We start from the raw sequence: 21,618 nt of genomic DNA on the forward strand, positions 1-21,618 counted from the left end.
CAGACTCGATGGGCCAAATGGCCGACTTCTGCTGCTTTGTCTTATGGTCTAAATTGGAAGCCCAAGAAAATCCTTATTACTTGCACAGTAAGAAAAAGTGTAAAGAACTTCTTAGGACTGAAACTAATTGGAAAAAAAAGATTGGGTAGAAACAAGGTTCTAATTTCAACCATGTAATAATACTGACTCTCCAGATGAGAATTTTCCAGTATTCGGTTATTAAACACCAGAATAAAAATTCTACATCAGTTTGAAATTGTGATAAGATTTTTTTAAACTCTAGTGGAAGGCTAATACGAAATGAGACTATATTTTTCCAATTGTGAAATGAAATAGCCCAGTCTCTGATGATTCTAAGAACGTTACCCAATGTGACATTCAGCTATGTACAGCAGGATGTCTCATAAGTACTCCCTAGATTTTAGTTTGTTTATCTCATTGATAATGGCAGAGCTGGTAATAGTAACTGGTAACTACCTCAGCACAGCTGCAGTCCACAACCTGTTGTCCATGCAAGTGCTCCTTGTGTAAAGCACTGGACTTAGGAGTTAGGCTAATGATTTGAAGAAATGGTAAAAGTCACATCTACAAAAAGAATGTGCAGCTATGATACAAACTGAGTCTTGTTTTTCAGGAGGAAGAGTTGAGAGGAAACAGTTGGGGGAAAATGAAGAAATTGATTTTAGAGAGAAGAAAATAAGCAGCTTTATTAGAGATTTCTACTGTGGAGAACATACTTCATAGGAACTCAAACATACTCCCAGAAGGTGTATAATGAAAGCATGATATTAAAGCCACTTTTCAAAAAGAAATAAACGAATGAAGCATTAGCAGTTAAAAAAGAAATAAGCAATTTAAAATTCTGTCTACTGCTAAATAACTTGAGTGGGTATTTAACTTTAACAGAATGAAGAAAAACATATCAGTTGGATACAACTGCACCCAGGTAGTTGAGAGAATGAAAGATATGATACATTTTACTGAAGGCAGATTAATTGTGAAAACTTCAGAGATGGCTAGTTCAAAGAGAGAGAATCAAAAGTAAGTTTTAATCCAGATAAAATTAAAAGGAAATGGGTAAACATAATTATTGATAACTGGTCAAACAAGCTACACTGTAGATTTGAACTTCATGTGTGCTCTACACTAAACTGAAATTCTTAGATGGAACAAAACAGGGTCCAACATCCCTATACATCAAGGTAGACTGGTGCGTAACTTCCAGACTTGGGATTGGGCTGTTCAAGAAAAATTACCTTTTCTGGTCTCAAACTCTTATATACCCATAATGGCTGACTTGTGGTTTATATACCAACCTGGAATAGCACTTTTGAAGAGGTGGGGTAGGAGTAAGAAAATTAAAACTATATTCACAAGATATTAGTGTAATAATTTTATTACAGAGATGACAGCAAATGATGTTCTGGAATGAAAGACACAAAACTAAAAAAGCTAGCAGTATCAAACAATTGCCAAGATGTATTACATATTGAAGAATATGAAAAAATATTTTTTTCCTCCAGCAGCAGGAATAAAGCACAAACACACCTGGAAACTATAGAACACATCATGTAATGTTTCTAGCTGAAGCAGTATGTCTTTTACCAAGAACATGAATTTAATTCTTCTGAGGTTAGCTGAAGTGCAATGCCACATTTTTTGCATCAGTGTCTTACAAAACAGGGAGGAATCTGCATTGATCCTTCCTGGGAAACATGGGATAACTTCAACTCGTCTTTGGAATAAGCTACTTCTACTTATTCCGGTTTAAATGGGAAGTATAATAAAACATCTGAAGAAGAGTTCAGTTTTGGATGTTTTTCTCCAACCTTGAGGAAAACAAGCCTGAAGTAGTCGATCCATTGCTCCGTCATATTAGAAGGAGTACTTTCAGAAAAGTAAACAACGAGTATCAGGTGCTTCAGGTGGACTTCTCTGAAACTACACAACTCAGTATCAAAATGAATTTCAATGTGCTCACTGGAACCAAGCTTCAACCACAATCTTCATTGCTGCAGACATAGCACCTGCAAAAGGTTTCTACTGTGGGTGGCTGGACAATGGTTTAAATAGAGAAGTCTGGGGGATGGCAGAAAAACATATTAAGAAACAATTTTGAGTCAAGGTTACAAGTTTTATTCCTCCCACCAATATTCTCACAGTGCTAAAATAATTTTCAGTAACCAAATCTGCACAGGTACCCAGGACAAGGAGATTCATCAATAACTTGGCATAAACAACAACAGGAGTCACAGGATAGTGATCAAGTCAGTGACGTGTATGCTGAACACGTTTCCTTTCTTATTCCTGGAATGTTTATCTATTATATATACACCTCACTGGCATTCCAAACGAAATGAGCTAATTTACTAGGGACTGGAAGTCAGCCAAGATCTTCCTGGACAACAAAGAACTTTCACAGATCTCTCAAATAACTGCTTTAAACCCCAAGACAATTGTCAATAAAATCTTCAGTTACTGTTTTTAAAGACCCACTAGAACTCAGTCAAATAAAAAAAAAAGTAATGCAGTGCAAGTATTTTTGCATTGCTGCTTCACATAATTCTGATGTATTCAAGAAGTGTTAATCCAGGACTTTGACTAGCTCTGCCATGTGTGGATGGGGAGCAACATTAAAAAAAGCACACAGGCAGAGTACTGATAACTGTCAACCACTAAGATTAGAACTCATCCAACTCATAAGCCTTTACTCATGAGATTGTGCTAGGTGGACTCAAATTGAAGCCTTAAGCCTGCATGGTCATGGAATGGAATACCGAAGAAAGTGGGTTGAAAGTGAGAAGAAGGTGGTGTTAATGAATCATCCTATCAAAAAACTTCAGATTTTAAATATATTATTGATAGTTTAATTTAAAGTATCACTATATGTCAAAATATTTTAGGAACAAAGAAGCATTTGAACTAAAGAAAGCTAAGAAATGCCCCACAAAGTGGCAACTTTAAGCTAGCGGATCTAATTTGAAATATGAATAGTAGAGAATTTTATAATGGAAGTGACAAGTGTGACAAACACATAACAACAATTTAAAAATGATCAAAGAAATCAGTTCAAGCTTAACAAATAGCCAATCTCAGAGTTGATCTTCCTTGTAGAATTCAACACCAATAGTTATCAATCTGTAAATTTTGAAATTTTCTTGCATAGTTCAATGGATTTCACATGTTGAATTCTATCCATGTTGCACCTGCCACAACCCTTATAAAATGGCCAATACACAATGTTCACAGGTCCCAACAGTAATTGTGGAAAGAATACACAATTGCAGAAAATATGCATGTAGAAAAGGTATGGTTGCTTTTAGTAGCAGGTGAAGAGGGGGCAGGGTTAAGTAAAAGAGGCCACATTTCCTAAAGACTATAATAAAAACACTACCTTATAACTGAAAGGGTATTTCTGGTTTTGTTTACTGCGTCTTTTCTGAAACAAAAGCTCCAACAGTATTGAGACAGGGCATCCAGATATACCGTATATCCTCATACTACTCCAGCTTCCCACCATTTTTGTTGGCCTTGTAGCTTCTAATTTGCCACAGCAAAATGAAATGGGTCATTTGCATCAACACGATTTCAGGTTGTGGACCATACTGATAACCTATGACAGCTTATGCTGTTGTTATATTTTTCATCTATAAATATCTGCTATCAGGGCTATTCAGAAAACAATCAAAATATATTTTAAAAATTTTAAAAAGTGTTTAATTATAATCATTATTAGCTAAAATAATGGAACAAAACCACTTAGCTTCATTTACCATTTTAAAGAAAATCTACTATCATATTTAAACAAATGCCAGCTTGGTAAAAGTTAGGGACCAGATACAAAGTGCTCCCAGTCTCTTGATGAGAAACCATTCCTAGACTCCATAGAGTCCAGGTAACAATTGAAAAGATTAGATGCAAGCACATCTGACTTAAAGCACATTCTATATCTCCATGCTGCTGTGTGCAACAGTAGAAGCCCAGAATTAGCCGATAACGTATAGTAACCAGGTGATGTGTCCCTACAGAGCCTTCAGCGAATCATCAGCTTAATCTAGCCCATTATTCACAGAACTAACAAGGAAACAGGACATAGCATCATATTTATCATATTGTGAACCAAGATTAGTTCGCAATCCAAAATATATTGTGAACTTCTCTATTCCAATTTTAATACAAATCAATGTCAATGTGGAGTCTGAATGGAAACAAACAACAGGAGACAGTTTGGAATTGGTTGAGGCTGACTTCCATGAAACAAAACTATCTATGGAACTCCAGAAGAATTTGCTAATCTCTAAAACCACACTAGAACATTTGAGAGGGTATATGAAAGAATTTAACATGATAGAGTCTATAATCTTAAAAAGAGCAAATGGTTCAATTTCAGAAAAACACTGGATAATTTGAGAAGGAAGAAAACAAACCAAAAATTTACGAAAGCAATAACTAGCACAGGCCCATAAGACTGGGCAAGATACACCGAATAGCAAAAGTTGACAAAGTAGGTAATAAGAATCACCAAAGTATGAAAGGTAACAGGCTAGGTAAATCAAAAAGCTAAGCAACAAATTTAGATGGTTAAGGGGAAATTTGATTTATTATTTTCACATTGCAAAGATGGGGTCTGATATAATGGACAGAGGAAAAACTTCATGCACTGGACAAGTAGGCCCAGACCTTTCAGAAGTTAGGAATCGTTTCTATCTAGAGTGGTGGCAGAAATCTGGAACTCTTTTTAAAAAGTAAATTAATTTTCAGTCAAATGATAACCTTAAATTTTCTAAGCTTATACATTTTGCAGAAAATTAATTCCTAGGGCACTTGCTGCCTTAAAGTACATTAATGAAATTCTTCATGACATTTGAGTCCATTAAAGGAGGAGCTGGCCAATTAACCATTGATGGCAGTGGACATAGATCAAAAGCTGTGATTTTACTTATCATTTTATGTCCCCTTTCCAATGGAATCACAAAACCGTGCTTAGAATGGAAACTGATTTTTGATTACTTAACACAGATCTTTAGAAACCAACCATTAGAAAGCCAATAGTTATTTTGTCTGGGAACACCCTCCTTGAGCACTGATTGAGAATTGAGCCCATCATCTAATTGAGCATGGCTGTGTGTTAAACTGATGTTATTTTTAGCTGTCGAGCATCCATCTAAGCTGATTACACCCCTTAGATAATAAGAAAACACAAATTAAACCACTATGACTTGGTTCCATTAATGCATAAATTACTTACATTCAAGCTGAAAGAAATGGGTTTCAGTTCATTAACTTTAATTGGTTGACTACTGAATGGTTCATCCTCTTCAGAGAGATGTGGTTTGTTACCCAATTCATTATCATCGCTGCTTTCAACTATTTTCTTGCATTTCTGAGAAGGAAGTATCCAAATAATTTATAAAAATCCAAATACACACATTGAATGAACACACAATATAGATGCTACAACTAAATCAATCGTCAACATGAGCAAAAGCATTTAAAGTTTATTCTGCAAACGAATCCAGCAATTGCTGCATTTATTGTTTGCAGAGAACTCAGCACAAAAATAATACCTCAGCACTTGCCAGGAGCAGTCTTCTATCCCTAGATTGGTGAGGAGAATAAAGTTTGAAGAAAAGGAAACAGCCACTGTTCCTTCTAATAGCTGTCTAGTATGTTCATGGCTATATTAAGTGTGAATCAGTGAAAGAGAAACATAAACCCAGATTTTGATGTCCAACTTTCATACAAAGAGTACATGTGGACAAAAGCCCTCTCTTCCCAACTAGCAAAGCCTGCATTATATAATCAGGGTCATACTGAAAGTCTAAGATGAGCTCTGCTCATCAAACTGCTCAGAAGGTCTCCAATAAACAGCAGCACCAAAGCCACACCACTTCTTTCACCATTCATCAAGCTGCAAATTTTCCCCAATGCCTTTGAATTTCCTTGACATTCTTAACAGTTAGCAATTAAACAAGTACATTTTAAAAATAAAATTCCCTCAAAATACTTAAAAGTTAGTCCTATAAATCTTATCTTTTTTGTGTGATAATCTAATTGATGGAGGAAAGCAGTATGGTAGATATTGTCCATATGGACTTTGGTAAGATCCTGCATAGTAGGCTGGCTCTGAAGGTTAAGGCACAAGGGATCCAAGGCATGATAGTGAACTGGAAGCAAAATTGGCTGGATGACAGAAGGTAGAGGTGAAAGAATGTTTTCCTGATTGGAAATCTGTAATAAGTGGTCTAATGCAGAGATCTGTGCTGGGACCTTTGCACTTCCTTTAAAAGCAAAAACAAATAACCTAATAACAATATAGGGTAAATGATTAGAAAGTTTGCAGACAACATGAAAATCGGCATCATAGACGGTGAAGAAAGTTGTTTAAATAATACAATAGGACAGTTGAGAAGTAATGACTGATACGAGTTTAATCCAAGCAATGCATGAGACACTGGCATTACATTGGATAGGAAAAGGGAAATGGACCTAATGCAGCGAATGGTATAGGCAAGATAGTCACAGACAAGATGAATCATGGACCTGTTTAAGCTGCACATTTCTATGGTTCTTTATTTATAAAGATTACCTGAACACACAATTAAAAAGCGTAACTTACTTTATTCTTACCTTTCTTCATGAAACAATAAAATCTATTTTCAAATGGGTGCACTTACAACTCCATCTGTAAAAAGACTCCCCAACTTAAATGCAGGAGAAATTCCTGCAAGTTCAGAGCTAAGAGTAGTGGCAGATCCACCACCAGAATCATCAAGTTTGGCACTTGTGATCAGATCTGCATACAATGTAGCAAACTTCCTGCCATTATAATGCCAGATCACCATGGAATTGCTGCAAAATCCAGCAAGATCTTGACCATTAATTCAAGCATACAGAAAAAAATTACTATTTGATCTCAAAGGGTATATGTACAAATTTAATCAGAGGGTTCAATGAGGTTTTTTGACAGATATTAGTAAATACTTTGAATTCCAAAAGCACACGTATGCAAAGCTTGTGCACCTTTTGATATGATTGTGAACTTCTTTTACACCCTCAATTGTCTGGTTGTTACCATTGCTCAAGCTCAGGTACCATTTGATAGAGATTTATTGTTAAACGACTTTTCTGAGAAGGATGGGGAAATACTATGCATCAGCAGCAAATTTTCCAACTTGGATTTTAAGTTTCATAATTTGTTTTACAAGCTACTGAAGTTAAGAATGCCAATGTTAGAATGCTAAAATAAAACCAATGTTGTTTTTAGATGTTCAAATGTCATTTGGAGATTATTTTTGCCTTCCTTCTCTCTTCCTATAAGAGACAGGGACCAAGGAATAAAATTCATTTTTAGCCAAGCAGATTTAGGCAAAGCTCCCAGCTGAAATACATGAGATTATCCTTTCCAGGTAATATCAGTTTTCTGGGCTTACTATTACTCCCAGAATTATGTTGCTAAACCTTCTCCTCTCCCCAAAAGCCTTCCTATACTCTAGTCATACCACACACACAAATCTAGACAATGAGCACAGAGTTCCCAATCTCAAATAGTTACACAGAACAAAGATCAGACTTAGAATGGTCCTTAGAAGTCATGAATATAAAATTCTTCCCAGTATCTTGTACTTTGTGATTTTCCAAATCTCTAAAGCTTCAAGCTGCCTGTATCAGGAGTTAGGAAAGTGCAAATAACTAAGGCTTTATGTGGTCAGAAAACAGTAAAAGGAGAATAAAATATTTACCTCTGTGAATTCTTCTATTGATGAACAACCCCTTTTTTTGGTGATCACTTCTTTAACAAGAGGCACAACAGGTTTCAGATTTGCTGGCAGAGGCATTCCAGCTTTGGCACACATGGCTGCAGCATTGGCTTTTGCTATCTCTAACAACTGTGCTTTATCTGTGTATAAGGGGGAAAAAATACCCACTGGTTTATTTTTTTTTTAAATCATTCTGTTTTTCTCCAAATCAGGCTTCTGTGGAAAAATTCATCATGTTGTGATTTCAAAAAAGTTAACACCACAAACCATATTAATCCCATTTTTAGGTATCAATGTTCAATATTATTAGTAGATTTATTAAAAATTATGAGTGGTATTATGGGTCAACCATACCATCCCCTATTACCTCTGGGTTATTCAACTGAATCCAGACATGTTGGAATAGATAGATAGATAGATAGATAGATAGATAGATACTTTATTCATCCCCAAGGGGAAATTCAATGTTCCTCCAGTATGATATCACATAAGCACAAGACAGACCAAGACTAACTGACCAAAAAAACCACATAATTATAACATACAGTTACAACAGTGCAAAGCAATACCATAATTTGATAAGAGCAGACCATGGGCACGGTAAAAAAAAAGTCTCAAAGTCCCAGATAGCCCATCATCTCACGCAGATGGCAGAAGGAAGAAACCTCCAACGTGGCAAAACTTCCCGATGCAGCCTCTGGAAGCACCCGAGCACAGCCCAACTGTGAGTCCGTCCGAAAACTTCCGACAACTTCGTGCCTCCGACCAGCCCTCCGACACCGAGCACCGAGCACCATCTCTGCCGAGTGCTTCAACCCCGGCTCCGGCCACCAAGCAACAGGCAAAGCCGAGGATTCGGGGCCTTCCTCTCTGGAGATCTCTCCGATCGCTCAGTAGCAGCGTCAGCAGCACAGGCATGTCAGAAGTTTCGCCAGATGTTCCTCCGTGCTTCACACATCCGTCTCAATCAAATCAGGATTGTGCACGGCCCCTACTTACAGATAACGGATATTCCTTACTGGAGTGGCCGCTGCGCCCTGCGTCGTCGCGCCGCCATCTTGATGTTAACTCTTGTTATTAATGACAATCTAAGCAACACCAAGTCAATTTCTTCTAAACTAGTCAATCGAAACAAATGTCCTATAAACTTGGATAAGGAAAAGAAAATCAAAATTCACAGATCTGCAGGGGAGGGAAGTTGCTTATGTACCTGTCTACTATAGAGCTGCATATGCAATTGAAAGTGTAAATTGGCCAAAACATCTATCTGGATTCTCACTTAATACATTGGATTCTGGTTAATTGGGCCATCGGTTAATCAGGACAGTCGCTTATTTGGGACAACTCAAAGAACAAAAACAAGAAAACAGACGAGATTCCCTATGTTTATTTGAGGCCCCATGCCACTAATTGAGACAAGAAACTTATCAAATTGTTTCTAACTAGCATCAGTCACGTGCACTTGTGTGGCTGTTAGACACTGCACTGCACTTAGCACAAACAGTTGCATGTGTTTTTGGTATGGGCTGATGCATACCGATTCAAAAAGCAGTGATTTTTGATAATTTTGATTTTTTTATTAAAATCTTTCAGACTCTTGCCAAAATACCATGAAAAGATCTGACAATCAGCGAAAAAGTTACTCTACTGAAACAAATTAAAAGCTATCCACCTAACAGCTGGGACGTCAGCTAGCAAAGATAACTGGCATGGTGAGATCTACAATTGCACATCTGATACATCTGCAAGATGAGTTGCAAGAAGTAAGGACATTACACAAGGGATAACAGGGAACACCCCAAAAACAGAAGCAAAAAGCTACAAAGCCAAGCAACATACGCAAAATGATGGAGGAACTCAGCAGGCCAAGCAGCATCTATGGAAGAGAGTACAGTCATTGGTTTGGGCTGAGACCCTTCATCAAGACTGGCGGAAAAAAAAGATGACTGGTACAAGCCAGCAGCAAAGACATGTTCCCAGGAAGGATACATGGCTGTGGTGGTAGATCTGGGTGAGCACGTGGTCGAAGAGTCGGGATGCCGCAGAGATCATAGGGGGGAGAAGAAAGAGAGGGCTTCACTAAAGTCCCATCAAAAGGAAGATTTAAACTTCTTCAGGATAGGCATCCCTGGAAGAGACTTCGAAGTGTAGTAATCCAATCACAAAAACAAAATCTGCAGATGCTGGAAAAACAAGCAACACACACAAAATGCTGGAGGAACTCAGCAGGCTAGACAGCATCTATGGAAAAGCTACAGATCCAGATGTTGAAGAGGATCCCAATTAATAGTTTTCCACTATTACTGGATAAAGTGCGTGTGTGTGTCAGTGGATCAATGTTAAAAAAAAACAAGTCAGTGGAACTAGATAAGAAGCTGGTCTCAAAGATTTTAAAATAACAGATAGCTCACAGGCTTGATGGAAAATTTGGCACATTAAATTCAAGAAAGCACATGATGATGCTGTAAGTGCAGAAACATGGAAATCTATAAAACTTCCTGACGCCTCAAAGATTTTGTGCAGATGGTATCTGCAATGCTGATGAAACAAGCATTTTTTTTAAAAAAAATTGGGCTACACCAAATGGTTCTCATAGCTACAAACTCAAAACACTATCAGGTTCGAAGAAAGCAATGAATCAATTATCTGCACTAGGTGTCTGCAATGACTTTGTTCATTTACAATCAATCAACAAAGGAACATACATTGGACGAGTTCTTCCGTTGATAAATTTTAAGAACTATACAGTTTTGTAGTACTGTAGTAGTATTGTTAGTGGTCTAATTTTTTCTGTATTTCATTTAAATACATAATATATTACTCAGTTAAATGGTAGTTCATCATTTTTTATAGCCTTTAACTATTTCTATGAAACTTTGGCTAATTGGTGCAGACACTTAATTGGGCCAAAATGTACTAGTCCCAATGTGCCCCAATTAACCAGAATTCACTGTATTTCTGTACAACTTAAGTGATGGTAAATAAATCTATCCCAGCCCTTGGAACATTTGCATTCCCCCAAACTCCACAGACTATTCAGTAGTTCAGGGCCCTGGAGCTATGTAGCAGCTAAACTAACTAATCTTAAGCCAAAAAGGTGGAAAGGGTGAGCAATTTCAAGTTCCGAGGTGTCAACATCTTTGAAGATCTAGCCTGGATCCAACATACTGATGCAATTACGAAGAAGCTACGACAGTGAATTGACTTTATTACTTACATCCTTCATATACATGAGGTGTAAAAATCTCTACATTATGTCTCTGTCTAAATTAGCAATGTGCAAATTATAGTATTTTATAATAAATAGTATGTACAACAGGACAATCAATATAACATAGAAATACAACTGTATCAGCATGAATTTATCAGTCTGATGGTCTGGTGGAGAAGATGTCCCAGAGCCTTTTGGTCTTGACTTTTATGCTGCAGTACCGTTTCCCTGATGGTAGCAGTTGGAACAGTTTGTAGCTGGGGTGACTCGTGTCCCCAATGATCCTTCCGGCCCTTTTTACACATCTGTCTTTGTAAATGTCGTGAATAGTGGGAAGTTCACATCCACAGATGTGCTAGGCTGTCCACACCACTCTCTGCAGAGTCCTGCGATTAAGGGAAGTAGAGTTCCCATACCAGGCAGTGATGCAGCCAGTCAGGATGCTCTCAATTGTGCCCCTTTAGAAAATTCTTAGAATCTAGGGGCGCATACCAAACTTCTTCAACTGTCTGAGGTGAAAGAGGAGCTGTTGTGCCTTTTTCACCAGACTGCTGGTGTGTACAGACCATGCAATGTTTATGTTGAGGAACTTGAAGCTGTTTAACTTCTCGACCCCAGATCCACTGATGTCAATAGGGGCTAGCCTGTCTCCATTCTTCCTGTAGTCCACAACCAGCTCCTTTGTTTTTGCGACATTGAGGGAGAGGTTGTTTTCTTGACACCACTGTGTCAGGTGATGACTTCTTCTCTGTAGGTTGCCTCATTATTATTTAAGATTAGGCCAATAAGTGTAGTGTCATCAGCAAATTTAATTAGCAGATTGGGGCTGTGAGTGGCGACACAGTCATGGGTATACAGAGAGCTTAGGAGGGGGGCTTAGGACACAGCCCTGAGGGGCACCTGTGTTGAGGGTCAGAGGGGCAGAGGTAAGGGAACCTACTCTCACCACCTGCCTGCAATCTGACAGGGAAGTCCAGGATCCAGCTACACAAGGCAGGGTGAAGGCCGAGGTCTCTGAGCTTCTAGTCAAGCCTGGAGGGAATGATGGTGTTGAGTGCTGAACTGTAGTCCAAGAACAGCATTCTCAATTATGCATCCTTTTTCTCCAGATGTATAAGAATGGTGTGTAGAGCTGTGGCTATTGCATCATCTGTTGCTTGGTTGTATCAGCAGGTGAACTGTAGGGGGTCCAGTGTGGGTGGTAGCATGCTGCAGCTGTAGTCCTTTACCAGCCTCTCAAAGCACTTGCTTATTATTGAGGTGAGTGCGACAAGACACCAGTTGTTCAGACATGTTACCTTGGTCTTTTTAGCTACAGGAACAGTGGCTACATATTTTATTAGGAGCTTGAGGAAACTTGGTATGTCACCAAAGACACTCACAAATTTCTACAGATGTACGGCACAGAGCATTGTAATTGGTTGCATCACCATCTGATATGGAGGGGCACTGCATAGGATCAGGAAAAGCTGCCGGAAGTAGAAAACTCAACCAGTTCCATCATGGGCACCAGCCTTTCCAGCACAGAGGCCACCTTCAAAAGGCAGTGCCTCAAGAAGGCCACATCCATCATCCAGAACATGCTCATTCTGATTGCTGCTTCAAAGAGGAAGTACTGAAGCCTGAAGACACACACTCAATGTTTCAGTAACAGCTTCTTCCCATCCACTATTAGATTTCTGAATGAACAATGAACCCATGAACACAACCTCAGTATTTTTTTCCTTTTTCTGAACAATTTAACTTTTATATACAGTATATATTTCTTATTGTAATTTATAGGATTTTTTAAAACAATAATGTATAGCGACTAAGTTAACGAATTTCACAGCATGCACCAGTGATATTAAACCTGACTCTGATTCTGCTTCCAATAATCGTTGGACGCCATTACTTTCCTGCTTCAGGAGCTTACACCCATCTGGATGAGCTAGGCAGCACTGTGAGAATCATGTTCTTTGATTTCTCCAGTGCTTTTAATACCGTACGACCTGCTTTACTAGGAGTAAACTCATGGAGATGCAGGTGGATGCTCCACTAGTGTCCTGGATTACAGACTACCTGTCTAGATGCCACAGTATGTGAGATTGCAGAGCTGTGTATCAGGTATTGTGATTAGCAGCACAGGGGCATATCAGGGAACTGTCCTGCCCCCTTCTTGTTCACCATCCACACCTCAAACTTCAGGGGTACAACTTGGAATCCTGCCACTGAATAAGTGGTCAGACGATTCAGCAATTGTGGGCTATATCAGCCAGGGTCAAGAGGCTGAGTACAGAAGAGTGGTGGGTGACCTTGTTGAGTGGCATGGGCTGAATAACCTGCAGCTCAACATCAGTAAGACAAAGGAGTTGGAAGTGGACTTCAGGGGGTGCAAACACCCTGCATTCCATCTCTTTCTTCCCTAATATTGATTGGCACCTGATTAGTTCCAATGGTTTAGACAGGGCAGAGTTTGTTAAGTACGTCCAGGATGGATTCCTGTCACGGTATATTGACAGGCTGACTGGGGGAATGCTATACTTAATCTAGTATTAGGTAATGAACCGGGTCAGGTCACAGATCTGTCAGTCAGTGAGCATCTGGGGGACAGTGACCACTGCTCCCTGGCCTTTAACATTATCATGGAAAAGGATAGAATCAGAGAGGACAGGAAAATTTTTAATTGGGGAAGGGCAAATTATGAGGCTGTAAGGCTAGAACTTGTGGGTGTGAATGGGGATGATGTTTTTGCAAGGAAATGTACTATGGATATGTGGTTGATGTTTAGGGATCTCTTGCAGGATGTTAGTGATAAATTGGTCCTGGTGAGGAAGATAAAGAATGGTAGGGTGAAGTGAGGTGGAGAATCTGGTCAGATGGAAGAAGGCAACACACGTGAGGTTTAGGAAGCAAAGATCAGCTGAGTCTATTGAGGAATATACGGTAGCAAGAAAGGAGCTTAAGGAGGGGCTGAGGAGAGCAAGAAGGGGGCATGAGAAGGCCTTGGCGAGTAGGGTAAAGGAAAACCCTAAGGCATTCTTCAATTATGTGAAGAACAAAAGGTTGACAGGAGTGAAGATAGGACCGATTAGCGATAAAGGTGGGAAGATGTTCCTGGAGGCTGTGGAAGTGAGAGAGGTCCTCAATGAATACTTCTCTTCGGTATTCACCAATGAGAGGGAACTTGATGAAGGTGCGGACAATATGAGTGACATTGATGTTCTGGAGCATGTTGATATTAAGGCAGAAGAGGTGTTGGAGTTGTTAAAATACATTAGGACGGATAAGTCCCTGAGGCCTGATGGAATATCCTCGTTGTCCACGGGAATGGTACCGGAAGATTGGAGGGAGGCAAATGTTGTCCCCTTGTTCAAAAAAGGTAGTAGGGATAGTCCGGGTAATTATAGACCAGTGAGCCTTACGTCTGTGGTGGGAAAGCTGTTGGAAAAGATTCTTAGAGATAGGATCTATGGGCATTTAGAGAATCATGGACTGATCAGGGACAGTCAACATGGCTTTGTGAAGGACAGATCGTGTCTAACAAGCCTGATAGAGTTCTTTGAGGAGGTGACCAGGCATATAGATGAGGGTAGTGCAGTGGATGTGATCTACATGGATTTTAGCAAGGCATTTGACAAGGTTCCACACAGTAGGCTTATTCAGAAAGTCAGAAGGCATGGGATCCAGGGAGGTTTGGCCAGGTGGATTCAGAATTAGCTTGCCTGCAGAAAACAGAGGGTCGTGGTGGAGGGAGTACATTCGGATTGGAGGATTATGACTAGTGGTGTCCCACAAGGATTGGTTCAGAGACCTCTACTTTTCGTGATTTTTATTAACGACCTGGATGTGGGGGTGGAAGGGTGGGTTGGCAAGTTTGCAGATGACACAAAGGTTGGTGGTGTTGTGGATAGTGTAGAGGATTGTCTAAGATTGTGGTGAGACATTGACAGGATGCAGAAGTGAGCTGTGAAATGGTAGATGCAGTTCAACCCAGAGAAGTGTGAGGTGGTACACTTTGGAAAGTCAAACTCCAAGGCAGAGTACAGTACTAAGTAAATGGCAGGATACTTGATAGTGTGGAGGAGCTGAGGGATCTGGGAGTACATGTCTACAGATCTCTAAAAGTTGCCTCACAGGTAGATAGGGTAGTTAAGAAAGCTTATGGAGTGTTAGCTTTCATAAGTCGAGGGATAGAGTTTAAGAGTCACGGGGTAATGATGCAGCTCTCTAAAACTCTGGTTAGGCCACACTTGGGAGTACTGTGTCCAGTTCTGGTCACCTCGCTATAGGAAGGATGTGGAAACATCAGAGATTAAGGGAACTAGGGCTTTACTCTCTGGAGAGGAGGATGATGAGAGGAGATGATAGAAGTATACAAGATATTAAGAGGAATAGAGTGGACAGCCAGCACCTCTTCCCCAGGGCACCACTGCTCAATACAAGAGAACATGGCTTTAAGGTAAGGGGTGGAAAGTTCAAGGGGGATATTAGAGGAAGGTTTTTTACTCAGAGAGTAGTTGGTGCCTGGAATGCACTGCCTGAGTCAGTGGTGGAGGCAGATACACTAATGATATTTAAGAGACTACTAGACAGGTATATGGAGGAACTTAAGGTGGGGGGTTATATGGGAGAAAGGGTTTAAGGGTCGGCACAGCATTGTGGGCCGAAGGGATGGAACCTATGTTCAATGGAAAGGATGCAGAAGTCATCCAGGACTACAAATACCTGGGAACTCACCTGGACGACTGGACTGGACTAAAAATACTGGGGCTTTATACAAGAAGGGACAGAGCCCACTGCACTTCCCAAGGAGGCTCCAGTCATTCAACTCCTGCAGTACCATGCTGTAGATGTTCTACGATTCAGTGGTGGCCAGCATTCTATTCTATGTTGTGCTCTGCTGGAGAAGCAGGACGAGAGCAGCTGACACCATAAAGATCAATAAGTTCATTAGGAAGGCTAGTTCTGTTCTGGGGGTGTAACTGGATTCCCTGGTGGTTGTGTCTGAGAAGATGATGCAGCAGAAGCTACAGAGCATTATGAACAACCCCTCTCACCCCTCCGTGGAAATACTGGACAAACAGAGAAGAACCTTTAGTAACAGACTGTTTTCACCAAGGTGCACCACTGAACAGCACTTTCTCTCTGTGGCTATAAGACTACAACTCCTCCTCAAGTACATGATTTCATTGCACATCTGTATTTTGCACTATTACCCTTTAATGCACTTTTTGTATTTTTTTCGTCCCTCAATGCCTCCATTTTGTACTTTTAAGTATGTATTTCTGACTGAACAAACTTGCAAAAATAATTTCCTTCAGGATAAGTCATTTTATCTTATCTTAAAAAAATACAGCCTAAATGAAACCTCCTACCTATTCCAAAAAAAAAAGTTGCCTCTTACCCAAATCTGTGAGACGTTCAGCTGTTCTGCCGGTGCTTCTCCTTAAAGGAGATCTGGATCGTCTTCGCCAATCAGGTGATCTCCGTGTCCTCACAAGCTGACTGAGGTATCCTCTGGAAGCTGATCGATGACATACCCGGTCTTTGGACCTTGACTTGGGTCTTGGTGAGTGTGATCGTTTTACCCTGGATTTTGATCGCCGGGAAGATCCTGAACGAGTTCTACTCCTGCGTTTTGAACGTGAACTGGACCTAGAACGGTGCCGTGATATTGATTTAGGCTGACATTGGGACCTTGCTAAAGAGTCTGATCTTGATTTATGGCGTATCCGTAAAGGAGAACGAGATTTTGATTTTGACCGTTGTTCTTTTTTTGTTATAGAATGAGATCTAGATGCTTTCCTTTTAGACTTTGGGGATGATTCTGTGTGCTTTTTTCGTTCCCTCGAAGTTGACCTTGATCTATGTCGTGCTGGTGATGGCCTTTTTCTGGAACACAAACTCCTTGATTCATATCGTCTACTACTTGAGCTGGCACGGGATTTTCTTACAGGAGAATGATGAGAATGGGAATGCAGCTGGGACTTGTGATGTTTCGATGACTTTGAAAGAGATCTTGACCGACTTCTTTTTGTTCTCCTTTCTTCAGGTTGATCATGTTTATTATTTTCCTCAACAGTCTGACTAGATTTAGACTGTTCTTTGTCCGAACTTCTATCAAGAGTCAATTTAGATGATTGGTCTTGTCCACAAGTTGATTGTGCAGCCAACAATTCAGAAACATTTCCAGTAGTAGCTGATTCATTACCATTATTTGTGTCAACAGTACAGTTCTCTTTTGCATGTTGATCTGTCTTACAATTGTCTTGAGGGAATGGCTTAATTTCAGCCAGCAAGCATTCTTTCTCAACTTTTACTGGTACAACTGTATTCACATCAATTGTTTCAGCAACAGCATTTTTATTTGACCCAAAATCAGCCGATTTCATCAAAAGGGAGCAATTTTCACTTACTCTGCTGCTACATTCAGTGTGTAAAGGAGATTTGGAGGGGGACTTTGATTGTGATTGTGGCCGTAATTTTAAGTCAGAGCCTGACTTCAAACTTATTTGAGATTTTGACCGTGACCTAGAGTGGTCTCTTTTCTTATCTTTTTTCCTCTTCTTTTTCTTTTTTTTCTTACTTTTGTGCTTGTGGTGATGCTTGTGTTTATGCTTTTTGCTCTTTTTAGCTGCAGCTGAACCATCTTCTTTGTTATCCACAGCTGGGCAATTAACTTGTTCTGTTGTTATGCTGTCCACAGTCACATTCTCTTTATTATCTGAATAAAAAGAATAAAAACAGACAACTGCCAAGGTACAAATTGAAACCTTAACAAATCAAATCTCTTTTGAGTCAGAAAATAATGCACATATTTTGAATGTATTGGAACTTGTTTATGCATTTTTCATGGACAGAATTCCACAGAAATTCCATGATAATTGAAACCAAATGTTTTCAACATACTGAACTGTCCTTGTACCAGTTGGATTAATAACAAATAAATTCATTATTGGTTTTATTTATGACTAGTAAAAATTCTTCTGATGCAAGTACTTTTCTTTATTCTCATCAGCAATTTGGGATCAGAACAGGAAAAAAAGTGTAGAAGTGTCAGATATGACAGCAAACCCTTCAACTTTCTCAAATGCAGAAAGACGCAAGTTTATGTGATGCATTGAGCTTGCACTTGAGTAGAGGGAATGGGAGATCTGCCAGAATATTAAGTAGGTCGTGTCATTAGTACCTACACTCATTCTGTGCAACTGGAAATACAAGATAATTTTTCTGTTCAGGTTTCAAGAGAGATTCAATGCTGCCTGTCAGATCCATTAACAATTCAGTCTGAATAAAGGGATAAATATAGAGACCCAAACAAAAAAAAATCCAAAACTTGTGTTCATACAGAAGATACTTGCTGTCAAATCTAATAGGAAATTCAGGACTGTCTTGCTACATTAAAACACCACATAAATTGAAACTGCTGTTATGTCCACAGGAAATCTTTGGCATATTATTGCCACATTTGAGGACTGTGGCCTGTTCCAGACTACACATTATTGCATACCTTCCAGCAGGTGTAGAATAAATATATTAGGAAGATGTGAGGAAATGAAAAACTTTAGTTTATGAATACTGACTGTGAAAGTTGGAGTTGTTCTCCTTGGAAGAGCAAGTCAGGAGGACAGCAAAATTTTAATTGGGTCATGAAACTGTGGAAGCATTGAATGACAGTAATCAGCAAAAGAACAGTTTTCCTTTCTGTAACTTTTTAGGCAGTGAGTGGTTAATGCACTACTAAAGGGGATAGTGGGCAAGATTCTGCTGAGCCTTTAAAAGAACCAAATAAGCATGTGAATGGAATCCATCTATAGGGCTGAAAAAGCATAGTCATATGTAAATATAGGATAATGCTTGCATATAACTATTTCAGCCTTGGTAACTGACTGCATGGTAAATACATGAGACTGAGGAGCCAAATGGCAGTCCCTCAATCATAAGAAATATTAGATCTTTAAAAAACATGGCAGAATTTCAATATTGTATGGTGCATGCACTTGCTTAAATCTTAATAACGTTTTTTAGTAATAGAAGAAAAAGAACATCGATACCCACCAGGCTTATCACTTTGCTTTTCATTTAAGCTGGATAACACATGATCACTACTGTTTACAATCTGTGCCTCCAAAATGGTTTCAGCCACAACTTCGGTCTCCTTTGGCTCCACCTCCAACTTAATTTCACCATTTGCTTCATTGGTCACCTTTCCACTAGAAAAGTAAGGAAAAAGAAAAACCTATAACATACAACTTAAATCTACAAATACTTCCACGGGCAAAATCTCACATCACTATTATGACAAAATTACTTAAAGCAAAAAAAATCAAACTGGTGGAGGAATTCAGGTCAGTCAGCATCTGTGGAGGGAAATTAACACTCGACACTCTGGGTTAATACCATACATTCAGCCTCCAAATGAAGGGTCTTGACCCAAAAATCAACTGTCCATTTCTTGATCTTGCTGTATTGCTGAGATGTTTCCTTGTTATCAAAATTACATAATATTCATTCTTTACATCCAAGGTGGCTTATTACTGTAAAAAGATCATAAAATGATGCTCAGATCAACCTTTTCATGAATAAAAGCACTTTAATTTTAATATCCTGGAAAGATCTGAAGTTTCCATTGAATTTGTATCATTTGACATCTTCCGAATACTGATTGATTTAACTTTGTTGCATTGTCTGTGATTTTCTATGGATCTCAAGTGAGGACAGAATTGTTTGCTGCAGATGATTGTTTTCCAGCAAAGACAACTAAAGCTTGTGCACGTGTAAAAGATCGTGCACTTTTGGTTTTGGAAAGAATTTGTCATGTCACACTTTGGGGATGTTGTCACATTATCGTAGATGGATAAATGGTTTAAACATTACTCAAATTTAAATAATAGAGATAAAAGAGACTTCAAATGTCAGTGAAAAAGTCTTGCTCAAAAAATTGTGATAGTTCCCCCAACATACAGTTAGCAAATGAAATATAAAAGAACGATTATATACAGTAGCTACCTTAATGCATGTTATCCAAGCCTCGACTCATCAATGCTAATATACTGGGTACTACAGTTTCATGCAAAACTAGAACAAAAATGAAGGTGAAACACTCAGCAGCACAGGTATGATTCTGCAGACAGAAATGGAGACTACATTCTCCATGGTTTATAACTTCATTTTTATAGTTTTATTTTTCAAAATGGCCCTGGTTTATTGCCATAAAATAAATTCTCTATGGGTCAAATGGCTCAATTTTGCTCCTATATCTTACGGTCTCAAGTTGTCAACTAACAACTAACTTACTATCCTTTCTCTTAATTCAGGAACTCTTAGAATTCAGTAACCATGGCATGTGCCATTTTAACATGTTTTTCTGTGAGTAACACTAAGTGATGGGAAAACAGCAACTTCAATAGAAATATACTAGCTCAGGAACTCTTCCACTTAGAAATATTCAATTCACAAGTTACTGCTGCAACACCAGAGGCTCTTTAGGGCAGACTTCCATTAATGAACTTATTTTCTGTTCTAAAGAATAGTGCATTGCATCCCACCAATACAAATGCCAACTATTCAACTATATATTTCAGGAATTCAACCCTTTGTAAATAAGGAATACTCATGTACATTTATGCACATGCACAAGTCACACATAAGGTTACCTTCGGGTTGTATAAACCCAACTCTTGCCAAGAATCAGAAACAGCACAACAGGATTGCAATGATTTTATGCAGTGATAGGAACTTTACAGCATACATCAACTTCCAGGAAATGTCACCAGCCTACCTGCCACCCCATCTACAAAAATTTCTCTACTGCCCCTGATTTTATTCAATATGGCACAGCTTGACAGCCAGTCAACTGTAATTTACTGAAAAAAAGATTATAGTGTTGCATCAATGGAATTGAATGCGCTTCAAAGTTATTTTAAAACTATATGCTACTTCTCCTATTAAGCTATCTTTTTACAATTCAAAATGTTATTTTAGCATCCTTCCTTTTCTTTAAGACTTTCTACTTGTTTGCCCAAGTTCTTAGTCACTCCTCCTAATAACTCCTTTTGCTCACTGCCAACATTTCTCTGATTATGTTCCAGCGAAGAGCCTTGGAATGTTTGGGATGAAGGTACAGTATGAATGCAAACTATTGATCCTAACAACAAGATGGAGTGTAACAGCAAAAAGTTGAATTTTCTCTTAAGGGGAAGACACACAACAGCAATGCTAGATAAATACAATTCCACCGGCATGCTTACTCATATCATGTACAGTGAACCAAAGCTTTACCGCAAACCATCACGAGAAAAGAACAGACTGCTTTATTAAACCTCCTCAAAGACAACTCAAATATGTGGGATGATATTTACACTGCTAAATGAACAATTTAAATAAGCTTAGCAAGAAAACGTCAAATGTCCATTCCACTTTAATGAAGTAATAATGATCCCAATGTGTTGTCCTATTACTTCACATCCTCTACTGTACGTCACTGAACTACTGACAATACCGCAAAATTATCATGTTACCCGATCTACCAAGATCTGCAAACTCTACCTAAATTCATTTTGAACCACTTTCCAAAGTGACAGAAACTTTATAATTGGACACATTTTCTCAAATCATTTCAACTTTTATTCTCTCCTCAATGTAACACTGTATCCAACACATTAA

General features: G+C 38.9%; 1 protein-coding gene across 4 annotated transcripts in view; it reads right to left on the reverse strand.

The window, feature by feature from the left end:
* LOC140727560 (uncharacterized) overlaps positions 1 to 21,618 on the reverse strand; it is a 53,983-nt gene that overhangs the window by 25,318 nt on the left and 7,047 nt on the right. For all 4 annotated transcript variants that reach the window (XM_073045043.1, XM_073045042.1, XM_073045045.1 and 1 more), the window contains exons 2-5: positions 19,012 to 19,166; positions 16,358 to 17,677; positions 7,743 to 7,900; positions 5,249 to 5,383 (exon numbers count right to left, since the gene is read on the reverse strand). In XM_073045043.1, coding sequence (XP_072901144.1) covers positions 5,249 to 5,383; positions 7,743 to 7,900; positions 16,358 to 17,677; positions 19,012 to 19,166 — 1,768 coding nt within the window. The remainder of the gene's footprint in view (positions 1 to 5,248; positions 5,384 to 7,742; positions 7,901 to 16,357; positions 17,678 to 19,011; positions 19,167 to 21,618) is intronic.

This window comes from Hemitrygon akajei, chromosome 5, assembly GCF_048418815.1.
Source record: "Hemitrygon akajei chromosome 5, sHemAka1.3, whole genome shotgun sequence".
Classification (NCBI taxonomy): domain Eukaryota; kingdom Metazoa; phylum Chordata; class Chondrichthyes; order Myliobatiformes; family Dasyatidae; genus Hemitrygon; species Hemitrygon akajei.